Source organism: Protopterus annectens, chromosome 2.part1, assembly GCF_019279795.1.
Source record: "Protopterus annectens isolate FY-2018-M chromosome 2.part1, PAN1.0, whole genome shotgun sequence".
Lineage (NCBI taxonomy): Eukaryota > Metazoa > Chordata > Ceratodontiformes > Protopteridae > Protopterus > Protopterus annectens.
The window spans coordinates 1,353,237,907-1,353,256,138 of NC_056729.1; the positions used below are offsets into that span (position 1 = coordinate 1,353,237,907).

At 40.3% G+C, this 18,232-nt stretch overlaps 1 protein-coding gene across 1 annotated transcript in view; it reads right to left on the bottom strand.

Annotated features, from left to right (window-relative positions):
* The window catches only part of SORCS2 (sortilin related VPS10 domain containing receptor 2), a 2,271,537-nt gene extending 2,254,649 nt beyond the window's left edge, over positions 1–16,888 (bottom strand). The window contains exons 1-2 of the mRNA XM_044063564.1: positions 16,863–16,888; positions 16,545–16,644 (exon numbers count right to left, since the gene is read on the bottom strand). Of these exons, the coding sequence (XP_043919499.1) occupies positions 16,545–16,644; positions 16,863–16,888 (126 nt within the window). The remainder of the gene's footprint in view (positions 1–16,544; positions 16,645–16,862) is intronic.
* Between the last annotated feature and the right edge of the window lie 1,344 nt (positions 16,889–18,232).

Genomic DNA, 18,232 nt, shown 5'->3' on the forward strand with positions numbered 1-18,232 from the left:
TCCAAACCTGGAGAGCAATTGTGGTGATCCAGGCACTACATACAATTTACACACACCGTACATTGCTGTTAATTGGATAATGATTTTTACACTGGTATTTTGGAGAGTCTATAGTTTTTGCGACTTTATGTTTTGAAGGAACACTGCTGACGTTTTTAAATTTTCTGAAGTATTGTTGCTTTGTTGCTTTTTATGAAGTAATGTTTTGAGCTGTTGCTCTGATGAAGATAGATTTTCTGAAGTACTGCTGTTCTGTTGATGTTTTATGATGCTTTTACTGAAGTAGTGTTTTGAATGAACACTTGTACTTTGTAATTTGTTCTGTAGAAAACATGTAGTCTGACTGTTGATAACGTTGCTATGAGGATTTGAGATTTACTTTTAACTGTTGTCCCACCCCATTAATGGTGGCTTACTATTGAAAGGATTAATATGACTGTAGGATACTGGAATTATTTATTTATTTTATTTATTTATTTAACATTTGTTGGAGTTGGTTATTTAACATTTGAATAAGATGGAAGTAACTAGAATGTGACTGGAATGAATGTCTTTATTTGTTAATTAGAGTGACATTGTCAGTTTTAATTATCAGCAACTACAACAGTATAATGAACAAATGGAAAACTCACTGTATGATTTTTTTTCTGCCAATGTCTTGAAAGTTACTGTCAAAATTGCATATGACAAAGTACAACCAGCATCTAGAAATTAAACATTTCATAAATTTGAAAATATTGAATTGTTTATTTACATACAAGCTTGAGAATGCATGTCAGCAAAACTGTCCAAGTTAAACATTTTACTGCCAAAACATTGCTTATAGAGCCAAATTCACTACGCAGGAATAAATGACACATTTAAGTTCTACCTCAGATAAACATAAATGCACCTTGTACAAAACAATGCATGTGACAGGTCTCCAATGTTTAAAGGTACAAAATTACTGTCTGTCATGACTGCAGATAGAAACTCTTAAAGGAGCAACAGATAAAGCAGGTTTGTTATTAAACCACCTTCACTTGAAGTTTATCTACATCACAAGGTTTCTTTTCTTCCTATACTATGTTAAAGTGTTTGCTGATTTTCATGCATTAAAATAATTGAAGGAAATAACTTGAAGTGGCTTTTATGGGGAGTGACCTACTTGTGGGTGTGGCTCAAATAGGGGTGTTTCAGGAGTATGCTGTGGGTGGGGCTTAAGGGGCGCCAGAGCACTCCTTTGTCTAAGTCACCATTTCAGCTAAGGCCGGCCCTGATTCTGAGGAACGTGTTGCTTTATGTTTTGCTCCAGAGCACTTATATTTTTTTAGAGACTTTAAGTAAACTGAAAGAGGTAGTTTAATGGGAGTAAAATTAAATTCCTGTTTCTCTGCAAAATTATTACGATTTTTTACATCTGGATATTCCACAACCTGCTTCTGTCTCTTCATTTCTATCTGCTTCAGAGGATGTTTTCCTTGCAACAAGCAATTTACCTGTACTCTACCTCCTGCTCCTATACAGGTTACCTTAAACTCACAAATAGAGGTGACGTCAGTTATGGTGGGCTATAAAACATGAGCATAATCATTAGCAAAGTGGATTGATTCAAAGTAACTGGTTCATTCTTGGTAATTAAAAATTGTTTAAGGTCCCTGTTCAGTTTTCAAAAGAAATAAAATGCTTATCGGATCTAGACCAGTTTGCTTTCTGTTTCTGTCTAAGGTACAAGGCTTTTGTGGTTTGTTTCTCTCCTTAAACTCAAAAAAGTTTGATGTAGCTCTGTATTGTTAGGATTCCTTTTCCCGTTCTTCCATGCCAAATCTCTGGCTCTAATTTTACTTTTAATATTCAGTAAAAGCCATGTGCAACAGTGTGATCCTAGCATTCTTTTGTAAGAAGTAAGTTTTGTGTTGAAAAATTCTAAATCAGAGGTGGATTCAGACATGGTAAAAAGGGGAGTCCAATCTATAGTACTAATAGGGTGTTGAGATTTGATAACTTATTATTATTATGGAAAGACCTTTCAATTATTTGAGGAGAATTTATATGCTCTGAATGTCCAAATATATTTAATGGATGAATAGTCACTCAGAACATTGAGAAGTATTTCCGTGTGAGGGTACCTATTTTTTATGTTGGTTATTATTATGTCAAGTAATAATAACAATTCTATTTGTTAACAGGTAGGCCCATTGGGCACACTGTTCCTTTTTATTGGCAATCTGGGAGCAATGTCTACTTAAGTGACTTGCTCAAGGTCACACAGGAGGCAAATGAGGTCTGATGAAATCAAACCCTGTGTCACAAGAACTACAGCTCACAACCTTAAACTCTGTGCCAACTGCCAGATAACTGCAAGACCATAGTAACATTGTACTCTGTGGGTGAAGTTCCCATTAATGAGCACCACGAAGAAAATCTTATCCACCTGTCCAACAGCTAAGCTTTGTGGCATCTTGCAGGATATGTATTACCTCTTCTGATAGCTGATCCTTGTGAAGTATCAGACTCAGAAGTTCCATGCTACCAGGCTTGCACTCTTAAATTGGGGTACATCAGAACTACTTCACCCTGGATTGGGAAAGCCCACTGTCACACCAGCAAGAGGGGACTCCTACTAGCTGCAGTAGTTGTGAGAGCCACAACTGTATGAGCCAGAAAAGAACCACAAGGAGAAATCTGGCCACAACCATCCTGATTTTCTGATGTAATTTTGGTAATGGTGGTAGGAGTGGGAACTGATATAAAAGGCTCTCTTTTAGGGAATGTGGAAGCCATACACCACACATGCCTTTCTGCATTGGAATCTCAAACAAAGACTCTATGGTTGACAGTTTTTTTTCTGATGTGAAGAGGTCCATCTCTGGTAAACCCTGTCTCTGCTTAAGAGATATTAAAACTTTGGGATTCAGCTTCCAGTTATGGTTGCTGAAGCAGATACTGCTCAGTTTGTCTACCACCATGCTTTGCTCTGGGAATAAATGAGAGGCTGTTGGTGCAAGTCCAGTTTGACAGTCAGCTCAAGTATTAACATAACCAGTATGCACAGTTGGTAAGAGTGACAGCTTCCCTTTTTGTTCATATAGTACATGAATGTGGTGTTTTCAGTCAACATCCTTAGGGTGCCTGGAGTCAAGGCTGGTTTGAATGAACTTACAGCCAGATACAGTACCATTATCTTTGTCAGTGTTACTTTTGTACATCACGGACCTGATCCAGTTCGTCTGCACCTTTAGCTGTCCCTTATGCACCCCCACTCCCAATGAAAGTATGAGGTGTCCAATGTGAGGCTCTGCATTGCTTGCACCATTACCAAAGGATTGAACTGGTTAAGCGCATCCTTCTGGACGTTCCATGTAAAATAATTCCTGATGGCAGGAATCAAAAATTGTGCGGCATCCAGATGGTGTTGTAGTACTATGGACATTCTTCATATGCAGTCTGCCTAGTAATGCCATTAGAATGGAGCACAACATGGCCTAGAGCTCTGAGAATTCCTGTAGCTGAAAGCTAGGATTTTTGTGCCAGGTCTGCAGAGAAGGTTTGTATCACAAATCCTTTTTTCTTAAGGAGTTAATGGTGCCCATTCTCTATTTCCAGTTGAGCTCCCAGGATGTACTTTGAATTCTGTGGGATAAGTCCTCATTTTCGGATATATAGGGGAGAATCACAGGTTGATTAGAGATCTCCTGATTAGCATCAGAGGTTCCTTAACTGTTCCACTAAGGGAGCATTGTATCCTCAAAATAAACAATGAGGCCAAGCAATTGGTGAACTCTGAGGGGAAAGGTGATTGTACAGAGGGTATGGAAGAAAGCTGAACTGGATTTGGTCCATCTTGAATTTCAAATACTACCTACATTTATTGTAAACACATATATTATATTGTATTTATTCTAAATTCTGACGGTGTTTAATTTATTCTCTGTATAAATTTCAGCTATGTTAGTTCTATTCTTGTCAAGTTGTGAATGAATTTTCACCCAGGCTGTGCCTAGTCAGTACTGATCAGTGGACTACCCCAATAAACAAACAAATGAACAAAGAAACAAACAAGAATGTGGGGATAGGTGTCCATCTCTCCCAGATTGACCATAAAGGTACCTGGAATCAAAAGAGTCAATACAGACAGCAAGGGGAGCATTTGACTTGGTCATACTTAGGAATCTGATTATCTCTAATGGGTTGAAAATCAGTCTTTGATTACCATCTATTCTGGTAGTAGTAACTGCCAGAAACAGCACTATTTTCATTGGTTTCCCTTATTCTACTATCTTTATTACTCCACAGGCAAGCAGTTGTTCCAGTGCTGTGAGACCCAAGTGGGTCTGATCCTGACAGACAAAGGGATACACATAAATGGGTGCAACACCAGAAATGAAACTTGTATCCTTTCCCTCTACCAAGTTCCCCTTGAGACTTCTCAGGTAGTAAAAGGGGAGGAAAGAGATGATACAAGGGAGTAGGTCCAGATGCACAATCAAAACAGACTACTACATTCTGGGGGGATTGGGCTTGCCTTCTCTTCCCCATCCTGCTGCCTAACACTGTCCCTGCCACTTCTACAAGCTTCTTTCCTCTGTTGAATTTCATCTGCCCCGGTTTGTTTTCTGAAGAAAAGGCATGGTTTAGTGGGATAGTATGTATTATTGTTAGGAAAGGATGTGTGAACTAAATGCTTCACCTACTGCATAGTTTTGCCACTTTCTTCTATTTTTAAAGTGCCTTGTGAGTGAGGGCCTTAGAACAAAACTCTTTCTAATGATATGTCCAGATGCTGCCCTTTCACATGTCTGGCATTTGGTGAACTCGAAGCTAGATATTCCTTTCTATTACTAGCTCATTTTCCATTATGGTCTCCCACTGTAAGGGTGGTTTGGGTCAGTCTCATGCTTTTCTCTTCTAAGTTTCATCAGAAATGTCTGAGACCATTACCTTCAATTTGTTTGAGGATTTTTTTTCGGTTATTTGGCAATTTGCATTTGGGAATTAATAATCTAAAATGTTACAATGACAGAGCTGCATATATTTTTGAAAGTGCTCCACAATCCTTTTATGCTTATCAATCAAGAGAGCATTTAGTTCCTGTGCCAGCATAGATCCCCTTGTTGCAGCCTCTACTGAACATAAATGATAATCTTTTATTAGGATCTTATATAGACATTTGTTAGCCTCTTAGATGCTAGAAAACATGTTTAACATCTTAAAATTATTTGGCTGAGAAGTGAGCCTCAGAGATGCAGTCTGAAAATTGAAAGATCACTCACTCTTAGAGATTAGGTTGATCCATGTCTCCAAAAACAAGTAACTCTGAGTTCAGAAAGTTCATTAGAGCACCCATATAAGGTTTAAGGTATCACGAAAAGAAATGTCTTTGAGATGGATCCAGAATAAATAGCTTTCTTATCATCGATTATCATTTCCAATTGATGAGGAAATCTAAGAAGAAGAAGCTAAGTTGTCCACTTCCAATCTAAGCTTCATTGGTAATTTACTTTTTATTTTATTTTATTTATTTGTTTAATTTTGTTTACTGGGAAAGTCCAACTAGGGAACAATAAATGTTTTCTGGGGGAGACCGGAGAGTAAATCTCCACAAAAATTTAGAAATGTAAGACTGAAGAAGAGCAACATTTTAAACATCCATAACAAAAAACAAAAAAACAAAAAATCTGGCAGTATTAATTAAAGAAAAACAAATTTATATACATTAGAATTCATGCATGAAAACAGAATGGATGACATTCTATGTTTGAACTGGTATATTAATAACAAAAAGAAAAATTCATATATTCTGTTTCTCGTATAGGCATAAAAGGTTGGAATACCATAAAGGGGCGGTCATCACTAAATGCAGTCTTGGGTATTGAGTAGCATTTGTATGGTATTATAATTGGGATGAAACGGCTAGGCTTAATACGATATCCAGGTTGATAGCCTTGTAATTTCCTGTGATCCTATGATCCTATAAATAGGAAGAAGTGGAACATGTTGCAGAGCAACAGGTACAGATACCTGAAGTTGCAGGAGAGAAATACAGGACTATAGGTATAGGGATCTGAAGAGCAGGTACAGGAGAGAAACAGGAGGAGTGCATACAGAAGAGGTTCATGTAGAACAGAGATGTTTAATAGTAGAAACACGTTCAGATGACTGTGATGTGGTAATAATGCTGGGATTAAAAAAGGTGATGAGGAGACAGAGTAGAGTGATAGTAAGGGAAGATTTAGAGTTGGAGGTAACAAGAAGAGGGAAAAGGGATGAATGAAAAAAAAAGGGAAAAACAGGAGAGAAAAAAAGTAAATCAAGGTACTGATGGAAAAACATTGGTGAGTTTAGTCAGGATGGGAACATGAGCACAGCCAAGAAGAATTTAGATGTTGTTTTAGCTTGAGCTTACTACTTGTAAGGATTTCTTGTTTCAGTGTGAGAGGGATATTGTTCCAGTAATTAGCAACATAAGTTGAGTAAAGTGTGTTACCCGCACTGTTGAAAGACTTGGTAGTGGTCAGGAGACATTTGTCTTGTGAGAGGAGATTCCTAGGTGGAGACTAGTTTTTGAGTGTGTTTTGTAGAGAAGGGCAGGTGTTAGATTTATGTACTATTTTATGGGCAGTAAGTAGTTTGTTGTAGATAAAGTAAATTACATAAATCAAGCCAGCTTAGGTGCTGTAGTGCTATGCAGCGGTGGGAATGATTTGGTAAGATGGTTGCTAACATGGCTATTTTATTGCAGCAGGCTTCAAGTTTATTTAGTAAGTGAGAACTGGCTAGACTGTAACTCAGGTCTCTAATTTCACAGCCCATCATAGCTCTGAATATCACAGATTTTGCAGAAAATCCCTTAGTTTTACTCAAGTGTTTCCTTGTCACTCATAAAACTTGATTTTGTGGTAAATAACTGAGGATTGCAGCCAGTAAATAATGCTAAACATAACCAATTCACACTTCTTGTTCTTCAGGAAATGCCTGTTGATGCAAAAACTGATGTTCTATTAACTTTTTAAGTGAATATTTACAAATCACACCTGATCTGGAGTTGTCCTCCCTCATTATTTTTCACTTTGTCCAGAATTCCTGACAAAGTAGTAGAGTTATGCAAACTGTTATTTGCTTATTTGTCACTGAGAGATTCATTTTAGGTTCACGACCATAAGTGCCTTTATAAGCCTAGCCACGTATCCCAAATCTCTGACAAGTTCTGGTACCCTTGATAAGTATAATCAGGGGCTTGAGCAATGAAACATTTACAAGCAAGGGCCTGGAAGATGAATAATTTACAGGCTGCCTGTATCCATTAGATACAAAGGTGCCAATCCAGGTTTGAAATTCCTGTTCCCCATCCAAGTGTCCTAGTTACACTTGAATCGGGTTAGGGAGGAACTCTGCTTCACTTGGATGGGGAGCCTGTTCCAGAGAAGGAGTAGTCTCTGGGACACATATCTGTATCTCCAGCAGGTCCTATTTATACCATAGGCAAGGTTTAAGTCTTTAGAACAGGTAATTCTGGTGTTGCTTGTTTTGTGGATATGCAGGAGGTCCAGCAGAGTGGGGTCTGACAATGCCCTGTGGTGATTCGTGTAGGAGCACCTATTTAGTTTTAAGTTCCATAAAGCACTCTGAATTTCATGATAGGTACCTTGACAATAACATACACTCTTATTATCCTTTTGATGATTACATTATATGTGGATGAACAACATAGTTCTGAATTTAGTTTGAGATGTTGCTGCTGATTCCTTTAAAAAGGAGAAGAACTGTAACATCCATCAGCAGTCTTGTGAATGAGTACTATGAAGTCTTACAGCAGCCCTGTACTTCAGCCAAACTTCTCTGTGTTTTCAATAAACCACCACAAAAAAATGTGATCTCAAGCATTATCAGTCAGTTTGCCTAATGATCCGAACTACACCCTCAAAACTTGCCTATTATTGATGCAACAAAACATAGCCATTATCAATAATAATTTCCTCAATAGGACCTAAACTTAGAAGCCCCCCTTTTACAAAACTCACACTGTCTAATCTGTAAATCCATTCTAATCTGCCACAAAAGTATAAACATAACTATTAAAAAAAAAAAAGAAAGCAACAGGACATCTCTTCAAGTTATATCAGAAGACTGCAGTAAGATCTCTACCAACTTTTCACTCATACAAAGAGTTCTACCACAGTAAGGAATAAATCCCTTTTGGGATGGCACAGGTGGTTGATGGATCAGGCAGGATAGATGAACGTGCTTACCTTGAAAGGGAAGGATCATTAGGACCACTATCTTGAAGAGTACCAGCAGAGGCCAGTTCCCAAAGGGAATATCAGGGTTTTGAGTATAGGGAGTAGCTGAAAAGGCATGGCCACTCTTTGGGTTTAGGACAGTATACTCAAGCAACTCCTCAATACTAGCTAGTCTGAAATCAGTAGAAATGCTGTTGAATGACATTAGCGTTAGGAAAAATCCTAGTCCCCTTTTGGATGATGACATTTCTCCTAGCAGTTTGGCCATTATCCCCAGGAATGAAATTAGGGAAAGCTGAACCATGAAGACAGCCCTCAACCAGGTGGAACAAATGCCAACTAAGTGCCAGGACAGAGGATTGATGGTCATATGGGGTACCAGACCAAAGAATGAGTTGGTAGAGACCCCTTGCTTTTCTTTGATTGATGGTGGGCTCCCAGTATAGAGGGCTGCAGCTAAGGAGATTTATCCTCTGAAAGGACAAGGCCATGACAAAGACAACCGAGATGTTTTCCATAGGGTTAATGCCTTGGCTAATTAGAAAAACATATAGACACGACTGCAGAATCAAAATTAGTTTACTTTCATGTTGTTGTGAAGAAAAACAACATGAAAGAAGCAGAAAAAAATTGTACACTTGTTATTAAGGATCAGTTAGGGAGAGCTGGATACTAGATTGCCATTTCCCTGGCTGTACTGCAATGACTTCCTGAAAGGACTCCCTTACCAGAAGCCATGCTGACAGCACATTTTCTCCACTCCTATCCCAGTACTGCTACCCTGTTGCTCCACTGTAATGGCTACTGGGCTTTTCACACTAGATAACTGTGGTTTTGGACTTTTCTCACATAAATGACTGCCTTCTCTCCTTCACATGGGTGGCATATCTTCTTGTCATTGTAGTGAACCTAAATATTTTCCTTTGTAATGAAGAGACTCGGTGGAATTAGGTTGATGCATGCTTTCTCAACAGATTAACAATAATGTCAAATATAAAAACCACTAATGCCATCAGGGTGAGAAGCCATGCTGTTCCTGGCAGCCTTCTCTCTCCCATTCTTGGTACCACCCTATTCTGTTCATGAGGCACATAAAAGTGAATCTTAGTTAAACACTCTTAACAAGTACACCTCACAGATAACACAATCGTATATAGGTAGTATATTCTAAGCATACTGAAATTGCAAGGATGACCATGTTTGTAGACTCTAATGTATCAATGAAAAATGCTCAAGTAGGTGTCACCACACAGTCAAAAAAAAACCATCTAGTCACTACCTTCAGTATATAATACTGAAATGTCAATGGGTGTTAACAGATAGGCCAGTGAAATCATCTAATGCCTGTACACAATGCCTTCAACCAAGAGTCTATACTGGTCACATATCACAGCATGTATCCAGCAAGAAGCCAAACACATAATGAAAGTGTAACTATTAGCTATGTGAATGGCCAGTTGTGAATGAATCATAAATTGAAAAAAATTATCAAATGAAAAACAGACTTAACAGAGCATTCAGCATTCAGACAGTAACAGTTACTATACAATTATGGTCTCTTTCCTTTAGCCATCTCCTACCATTCCATCAGATGGCCCATATGCCTCCATATCAGATCATTATACCTGTGGTGGCACTGTTCCACAGTCCCTTTATTCCCTATATTCCTGTTATTTTTTTCCAGACTTGAGTGCACATTCCTCCCATAAGTCAGTCCCCAGGATTCATAAATGATTAGTGATGGTGAAGTGTTATGCACTGTTAATGGGTGATTCTTTACACCTTTCATTTCAGAAAATGGGGCTTGCTATGCACCTAAACTAAATGTTATTGCAGCTATGGAAAAAGATATGCCTCTAAGCTAAATATTATGCACTGACAGGGCTAGATATGCACCTAAGTGAAATGGTATCGCACCTATAGGACTATATGTACAACTAAGCTAAAGGTTATTGCACCTAAGTGCAATTACATTTGGTTTAAATGAACACCTAACCACAATAATTCCCTTCCATGCATCAAAAAAAAAAAAAACACCCAATCCCTTTTTGTGGCATCATACTGAACATGGAAAAACTCCAACTCTTCCAGTCTCTGTAAATAAGCAGCCAAAAGTTTTATAAATGCCATAAACCATGCTGAATCTTTTCCAATACCTTTAGCATTTCCTTTATGTTAAGTCAAAGTAACCTCTTCATAATAGCATCACACATTGCCAACTTGTATTGACGTCTAAGTTCAAGTCATTGTTCATCTTCTATGACAAAGAGAAGGTCATGGTCAGCTGTCTGTCAGGTGCCAGAATCCACCACATCACGCAAGCACTTAAATCTTTCCACAACAGGCACAAGTATGATTCTGTCATTGTACATGTTGGTGTGAATGACCTGAGACATACCTCCCTTGACTATATGAAGAGAGACATGATTGAGCTCTCACAATATGTGTCCCAGGCAGGTATGACCCTAGACCTAAGCAGCATCCTACCTTCACCAAAAACGATACCACAATACCAACAAAAAAATAATTGAGTTCAACAATTGGCTTAGTTTCTGGTGTCATTCCAAGGGAATCCAGTATCTGTCTGCCTGGGATGACATGGTTGACAGGCCTCGATGTTTCACCAGAGTTGGCCTCCACCTGTCACCCCTGGGATTCCAGATTCTGGCCAAGGCTCTTGCCTCCTCCATTGTGCCTTTTTTTAGGCAATGTCCCAAAGACAAATCTTCCAACATAAAAGATCTGTCAAAAAACAAATAGAAGGTCAAGCTGCTTAACCTGAAAATGCACTCACTGGAGACTCTCCTCACACTGGAAGATGCCAACATCTGTGCAGTCACAGAAACTTGACTTAAGGCTGCAGAGACACCCCTGCCTTACCAGGCTATACCTCATTACACACATTTCAACCCCAAAATAAGGTCAGGAAGACTAAGGGTGGTGGAGTCTCTGTCTGTATTAAAGACAACCACACCTCTAGACTGGCTTGCCAGCATGGTGCACTAGAACTACTCCAGGTGCACTGGACAGTTGGCAAGACATATATCCAAGTTATAGCCAGCTATAGACCCATCTACATGATTCAGGACACTCACTCCTCCTACCTGGGCTTACTTGACTCCATCAAGGTACCACCTAACACCCTGATCCCTGGTAACTTCAACTACCCCACCAGAGACAAGGTGAACTATTCCTGCACTAATGGACTCACCCATCAATTCCTTGGCTTCATCAGTTCTAGCGCACTAGACCAGCTCTTGTCATAACATTATGGACTTGGTTCTTACCAACATGGGCAACTAGGCAAATGCTGCAGTACTCCCATAGTAAGTTCTTCCCTGGTGAGGTCAGATCATTGGTCTGTCTCATTCGAAGTTTCTAGCCCGCCCACCCCACCCTACCCCCCAGCCACAGCCAAGCTAATAAACTTCTCAAAATCTGACTACAACCTCCTAAGAGAGGGTATCAGTAGCTTCACACTACCACCACCCTCAGACGATACACACAACTATGCTGAACAGTATGCCAATGCAGTATACAAGCACCTGTACACCTGCATGGACTCAGCCATACCCAACAGAACTAAAACCTGCTTTTCAAGGAAACACAAACCTGTCTGTTGGACAACCTCTATCAACAGGCTTTACAACAAAAGGAAGAAACTGTTGCCCAAGGGTAAAAAAGACACTGATTCCTGATTGGAAAAACTCCCTCCTTAGCCTCAACAAGCAAATTAGATCACTAGAGAAAACCTCCAAAGCCAATTATGAATCAAAACTAGCCCCTGAAATGAAGGGAAACCACAAAGCCTTCTTCAGTTATGTCAAGAACCTCCATGGCAAAGCCCAGGTTTCTTCCAAATTATTACTTAACGGTACCACTTACACTGATCCTGTTGACTTAACCAACCTATTAGCAGATAGGTTCAATGCAAGCTTCACCCCCCCCTGTCCCCCAAAGGCCCATCCCCAATACCTGTCCAGCACCTCATATCTCCATAGAGCAAGGTTTATGAGCCCTATCCAAGGCAAAGAACACAGCCTCCATGGGACCTGATAGTATCCCAAGCTGAATTCTGCACCAACTCCAGCAAGAACTAGCTTCAGCATTGAGCACCCTATTCAACCACAGCCTAAGTGCAGACTTCATTCCAGCAGAGGGGAGAGCTGCATTGTCATCTCCTTATACAAAGGTGGTGCCACTACTGACCCTGGAAATTATCGCTCCATTAGCTTGACAAATCTGATCTGTAAAGCCATGGAGCATATTATTATGGATCTCATAAACAAGGTTATAGGCAATCCCCAAGCCCTTGACCCCACCCAGTTCGGCTTCACCAAAGGCTATTCTTGCCTGGTGAACCTGGCTGACTTCTTTGAGACTGCCACCAAGGCCCTGGACGATGGAAAGTCAGACTTGGCCCAAGCCTTTGACACAATCCCTGACTCAGGCATCATCACAAAGCTAACACAGCTTGGCATAAATCTGTATCTCATTAGGTGGGTGGCAAACTGGCTTACCGATAGGACAAACAAGGTCAAAGTAGGCACCTCTACCTCCAACAGCAGACCTGTCACTAGTGGTGTTCCCCAGGGATCTGTCCTGAGAGCTCTACTGTTTGGCATCTACTTCTCAGAGGTACAGAGAGAGAGAGAGACAAAAGGCCTGTGGCTGACCATGTTTGTGGATGACTTGTAAGTTGGGTGTTTTCATTGACTCCCCATATGATGTTGACATACTACAAGAGGGTCTCACAACAACAACAAATGACTAGTGCCAAAGTCATGGCCTTAAGTTAAATGCAAAAAAATGGATTATCATACCATTCAGCAAAAACACAGCCCCTACGTATTACCACATCAATAGCAACCCCATAAGCACATAACCTGTGATGAGCTACCTTGGTGCACAAGTTGGCAACAATCTGACATTTGACCATCATGTAGCAGCAGTTGTCACAAAAGTCTTTTACTTGATTCATCTGATAAGTAAAAGGATTGCATCTGGAACAAAGGAGGTTACTACCTCTATGTACTCCTCCCTCATTAGGCCAATAACTGAGTACAACACCCCATTTGGTATGTACCTATCCAAGCACCTGCACCAACTGGAATGGCCACAAAAATACCTTACAAACAGAATCCATGGCCTCCACCACCTGTCCTATGCGGACAGGCTCAAATCAATATCACTCTACTCAGAGGTGATCTGTGTCTTGCCTACAAGGCAATCTTGGACCCTGCCCTACTAGAGATGCTACATATTCGTAAGTGTAACTCCTCACACATTACCCACTCGAAAGGCCTAAATCTAATATGTGACATTAACAAAGTCTACTGGAGAGACATGTTTGTCTCCCAGAGGCTGCCCCGTCTCTGGCATAGACTTCCCATACATGTCAAACAGAGTACCTCGCTGACCCTCTTCAAGCGCAACCTTTATGACAACCACAAATTTGCCCCAGGGGTTCCACATGTGTCTCTCACTGACAGGGGTGACAGGTGCAGACTGAGGTTTCTTTTTTTTGGGGTTAAACTCTTGGATAGGCTTGTAAGGGCACCAGGGCCATTAGCCTAGTAACCTCCTATGATCCTATGTCCTCAAACTTTCCACCCTGCTTTCTATCTCTTCCATCATCATCATTTGGTGGATGATACCTTCAGACAGTCATCATCATCTTCTTTTGGCTATTCCCGTTAGGGGTCGCCACAGCAGATCATCTGTTTCCATTTCTTCTTGGCCTCTGCATCATGCTCTTTCACACCAACTGCCTGCATATCCTTTCTCACCACATCCATAAACCTTATCTTAGGCCTTCCTCTTTTCCTCTTACCTGGCAGCTCCATCCTTAGCATCCTTTTCCCAATATACCCAGCATCCCTCCTCAGCATATGTCCAAACCAATGCAATCTCGCCTCTCTTGCTTTGTCTCCACACTGTTCAACCAGAGCTGACCCTTTAATATACTGATTCCTAAACCTGTCCATCCTTGTCACACCCAGTGCAAATCTCAACATCTTTAACTCTGCCACATCCAGCTCTGACTCCTGCATTTTCGTCAATGCCACCATCTCCAACCCATATAACATAGCTGGTCTCACTACCCTCTTGTAGACCTTCCCTTTCACTTTTAATGGTACCTATCTGTCAGAAATCACAACTGACACTCTTCTCCACCCATTCCACCTTGCCTGTACTCTCTTCTTCACCTCTCTTCCACACTCACCATTACTCTGAACTGTTGATCCCAAATACTTAAACTCATCCACCTTTACCAACTCTACTCCCTGCATCCTCACCATTCCTCTACACTCCCTCTCATTTACACACATATATTCTGTTTTAGCCCTACTGACCTTCATTCCTCTCCTCTCTGAAGTATATTTCCACCTCTCCAGAGTCTTATCAACCTGGTCCCTACTCTCACTACATATCACAATATCATCTGCAAACATCATAGTCCACGGGGCCTCCTGTCTGATCTCATCTGTCAACCTGTCCATCACCACTGCAAATAAGAAAGGGCTTAGAGCTGATCCTTGATGTAATCCTACCTCCACCTTAAACATATCTGTCACTCCCACCGAAGTCCTCACCAATGTCACACTACCCTCGTACATATCCTGTACCACTCTTACATACTTCTCTGCCACTCCCTACTTCCTCATACAATACCACAACTCTTCTCTAGGCACCCTGTCATATGCTTTCTCTAAGTCCACAAAGACACAATGCAACTCCTTCTGACCTTCTCTGTATTTCTCCAACAACTCTCAGAGCAAATATTGCATTAGCATTGCCACCTCACAGCAAGAGGTTCTCCGGTTCGATTCTCGGCTGGGGTGCCTTCTGTGTGGAGTCTGCATGTCCTCCCTGTGGTCGCATGGGTTTCCTCCGGGTGCTCCGGTTTCCTCCCACATCCCAAAGACATGCTGTAGGTGGATTGGACACTTTAAATTGGCCCTAGGCATGAGTGTGTGCATGTGTGTGCCTTCTGTGGAAGGTTGGGCGCTGGGCTGGCAACTCAACACCGTAAAACTCCACTGCCAATCATGAGCGGACAGGTGATCCGCTGTGGCGACCCCTAACTGGGAAAAGCCGAAAGAAGTAGAAGAAGTGCTCTTTCCTGGCATGAAACCATACTGCTGATCACTAATCATCACCTCCCTTCTTAACCTAGCTTCCACTACTCTGATACCTTCAGACAGTACAGTTCTGAATTTTACCTCAAGTAACTTAATTTAACTTAAAAAAACTACCTTATTTATCAAAGATATGCAAAGACCAAGGGAAACAGCCAGCCTTATGAAACACTACAAGAACAGCCAGGTTCTATGATATTTCTGAAATGCAAGACCTCTGTTTAGTTACTCAGCAGCATGTTTAACCTTCCACTGTGCATGTTCTCTATACAGTAAGCAAACAAACTGTGCACGCTTTGCATTGCCAACAACCTGCATGTTTGTGAATTGCCTAAACATGCATTTTTCAGATGTACAGCTCATATATTTTTCAAAACATTTAATATTCAAAGTTCAAAACCAGGTGTGTACGTAGAAGAAAGATGAACTGGACTAAAATTAAAACAAATAAATAAATAAAAAACATTGTGGTAGGAACAAATTAATTTACTAGCTAAGTGCTTTTGTTCTATCAATAACAGAACTAGGAACTAGAAACTTTTCATGAACTTCAGCTTCATAGTAAGAAACTGCACTGTATGGGATGTTGCATTGAAATTTGAACTTGAAGAGGTTTTTGATACAGTGCTAAGTACGTAAGATCTATATCTATTTAATACACACAAGAAGTCACTGGTTTGGTTCTTAAGACTTGTAGCAGAGTGTAAATAAAATATTGTGGTTCTTAAATTAGGTTGCAAGTAGTTCATTTGCACATTTAACTTTATTTTTAACTGGGCAATGTGAAATCAAACACTATTAAGGCAGGATACAATACCTAATTGTGATATTTGGATTTGCATAGTTAACAATAGCAAGTTATTGATAACAGAATGTCAGTACTGACTCTCTTATATCAGGCTGCTGTATGAGTATTGTATAAATGAATAATTATAAAATGGTTGTATGAGCAATCATTGACAAAATTACAATTGCACCATGAACAAGGATTGTGCAGTATGTTACAATGAAGTTTTAAAGTGTTTTTAATTTGCTCAAAAATAATAACAATGAAGAGCCAAAGATATTCATGACTGTAGTGAGCATTGCGTTCTTACTGACGTGTAGCCATACATTATAAAACTGATATTAAAGATGGATCCTTAAGCATGTTCAGCAGAACCTGCCTTATGTCTGTGCCTACCTTCTTTTTGTTGGTTGGGCAGATGTAAAAGTTGTCTATGACAGTGCTCCCTCCTGGCTGCAGATTTAGCTTGGTGTACGTTGTCCCAAAATCTGATGACCTGAAGAGGGAACAAAGAGAAGACAACCATCAGCATTTAGAAAACCAAGTTTATATGGCATTTACTTTTAAAAAATCATGTCTGCAGTTATTAGAAAATGATTTAATCAGTATAATACATGAGCAGTGAAGGAAAAATCCATATGTCTGCAGATTAATATCTACATTAAAGCTACCACATAATAATGAATTGTAATAGTCATTTCCTGACAGATATACATTATCTGCTTAGTAGAAGGAATCATAAAACGTGTTTCTACATCTTTTTCAGATCTTTTCCATGTCCTTTACATTTTTATGAGATCACCATATTTTTGTATAATGACCTTGACAATATCAAGTAACAGACATCTTCAACCTTTATTTTATTTATTTTATATTTTCAATGTGGTAAGTAATCTAGTTCACTGACCCTTTTCAGCCAAAAGCTAAGTCAGTTGGCAGACACAAGCATATATTAGCTACAACAAGAAAATGTTTCTAAATGTTTCATAAGCTCCACAAGTTGGGTGTGCGATGGATGAGAAAGAAAAATTTTGGAGTGAGTTGGATGAAGTGGTGATGACTGTACCCAAGGGTGAGAGACTGGTGATTGGAGCAGATTTCAATGGGCATGTTGGTGAAGGGAACAGAGGGGATGAGGAAGTGATGGGTAGGTATGGTGTTAAGCAAAAGAATGCAGAAGGTCAGATGATAGTGGATTTTGTGAAAAGGATGGACATGGTTATGTTGAATACGTATTTTAACAAGAGGGAGGAGCATAGGGTGACATACCAGAGTGGAGGAAGATGCACACAGGTGGATTATATGTAAAAGGGCCAGTCTGAAGGAGATTGGAGACTGTAAAGTGGTGGCAGGGGAAAGTGTAGTTAGGCAGCATAGGATCATGGTTTGTAGGATGACATTGGTGATCAAGAAGAGGAGGATGAGTGTGAGGGCAGCACCAAGGATCAAATGGTGGAAATTGAAAAATGGTAATTGTGAGGTGATGTTCAGGGAAGAGTTAAGACAGGCAATGGGTGGCAGTGAAGAGTTACCGAATAGCTGGGTAACTACAGCAGAGCTAGTAAGAGAGATGGCTAGAAAGGTGCTTGGTGTGACATCTGGAAAGAAGAAGGAGGACAAGGAGACCTGGCGGTGGAATGAAGAAGTACAGGAGAGTATACGGAGAAAGAGGCTGGCGAAGAAGAAGTGGGATTGTCAGAGAGGTGAAGAAAGTAGACAAGAGTATAAGGAGATGAGGTGCATGGCAAAGAGAGAGATGGCGAAGGCTAAGGATAAGGCGCATGACGAGTTGTATAAAAGGTTGGACACTAAGGAGGGAGAAAAGGACCTGTACCAATTGGCTAGACAGAGGGACCGAGCTAGTAAAGATGTGCAGCAGGTAAGGATGATAAAGGATAATGAGGGAAACATACTCACAAGCGAGGAGAGTATGTTGAGCAGATGGAAAGAGTACTTTGAGGGGCTGATGAATGAAGAGAATGAGAGGGAGAGAAGGTTGGATGATGTGCGGATAGTGAATCATGAAGTGCAGTGGATTAGCAAGGAGGAAGTAAGGATAGCTATGAAGAGGATGAAGAACGGAA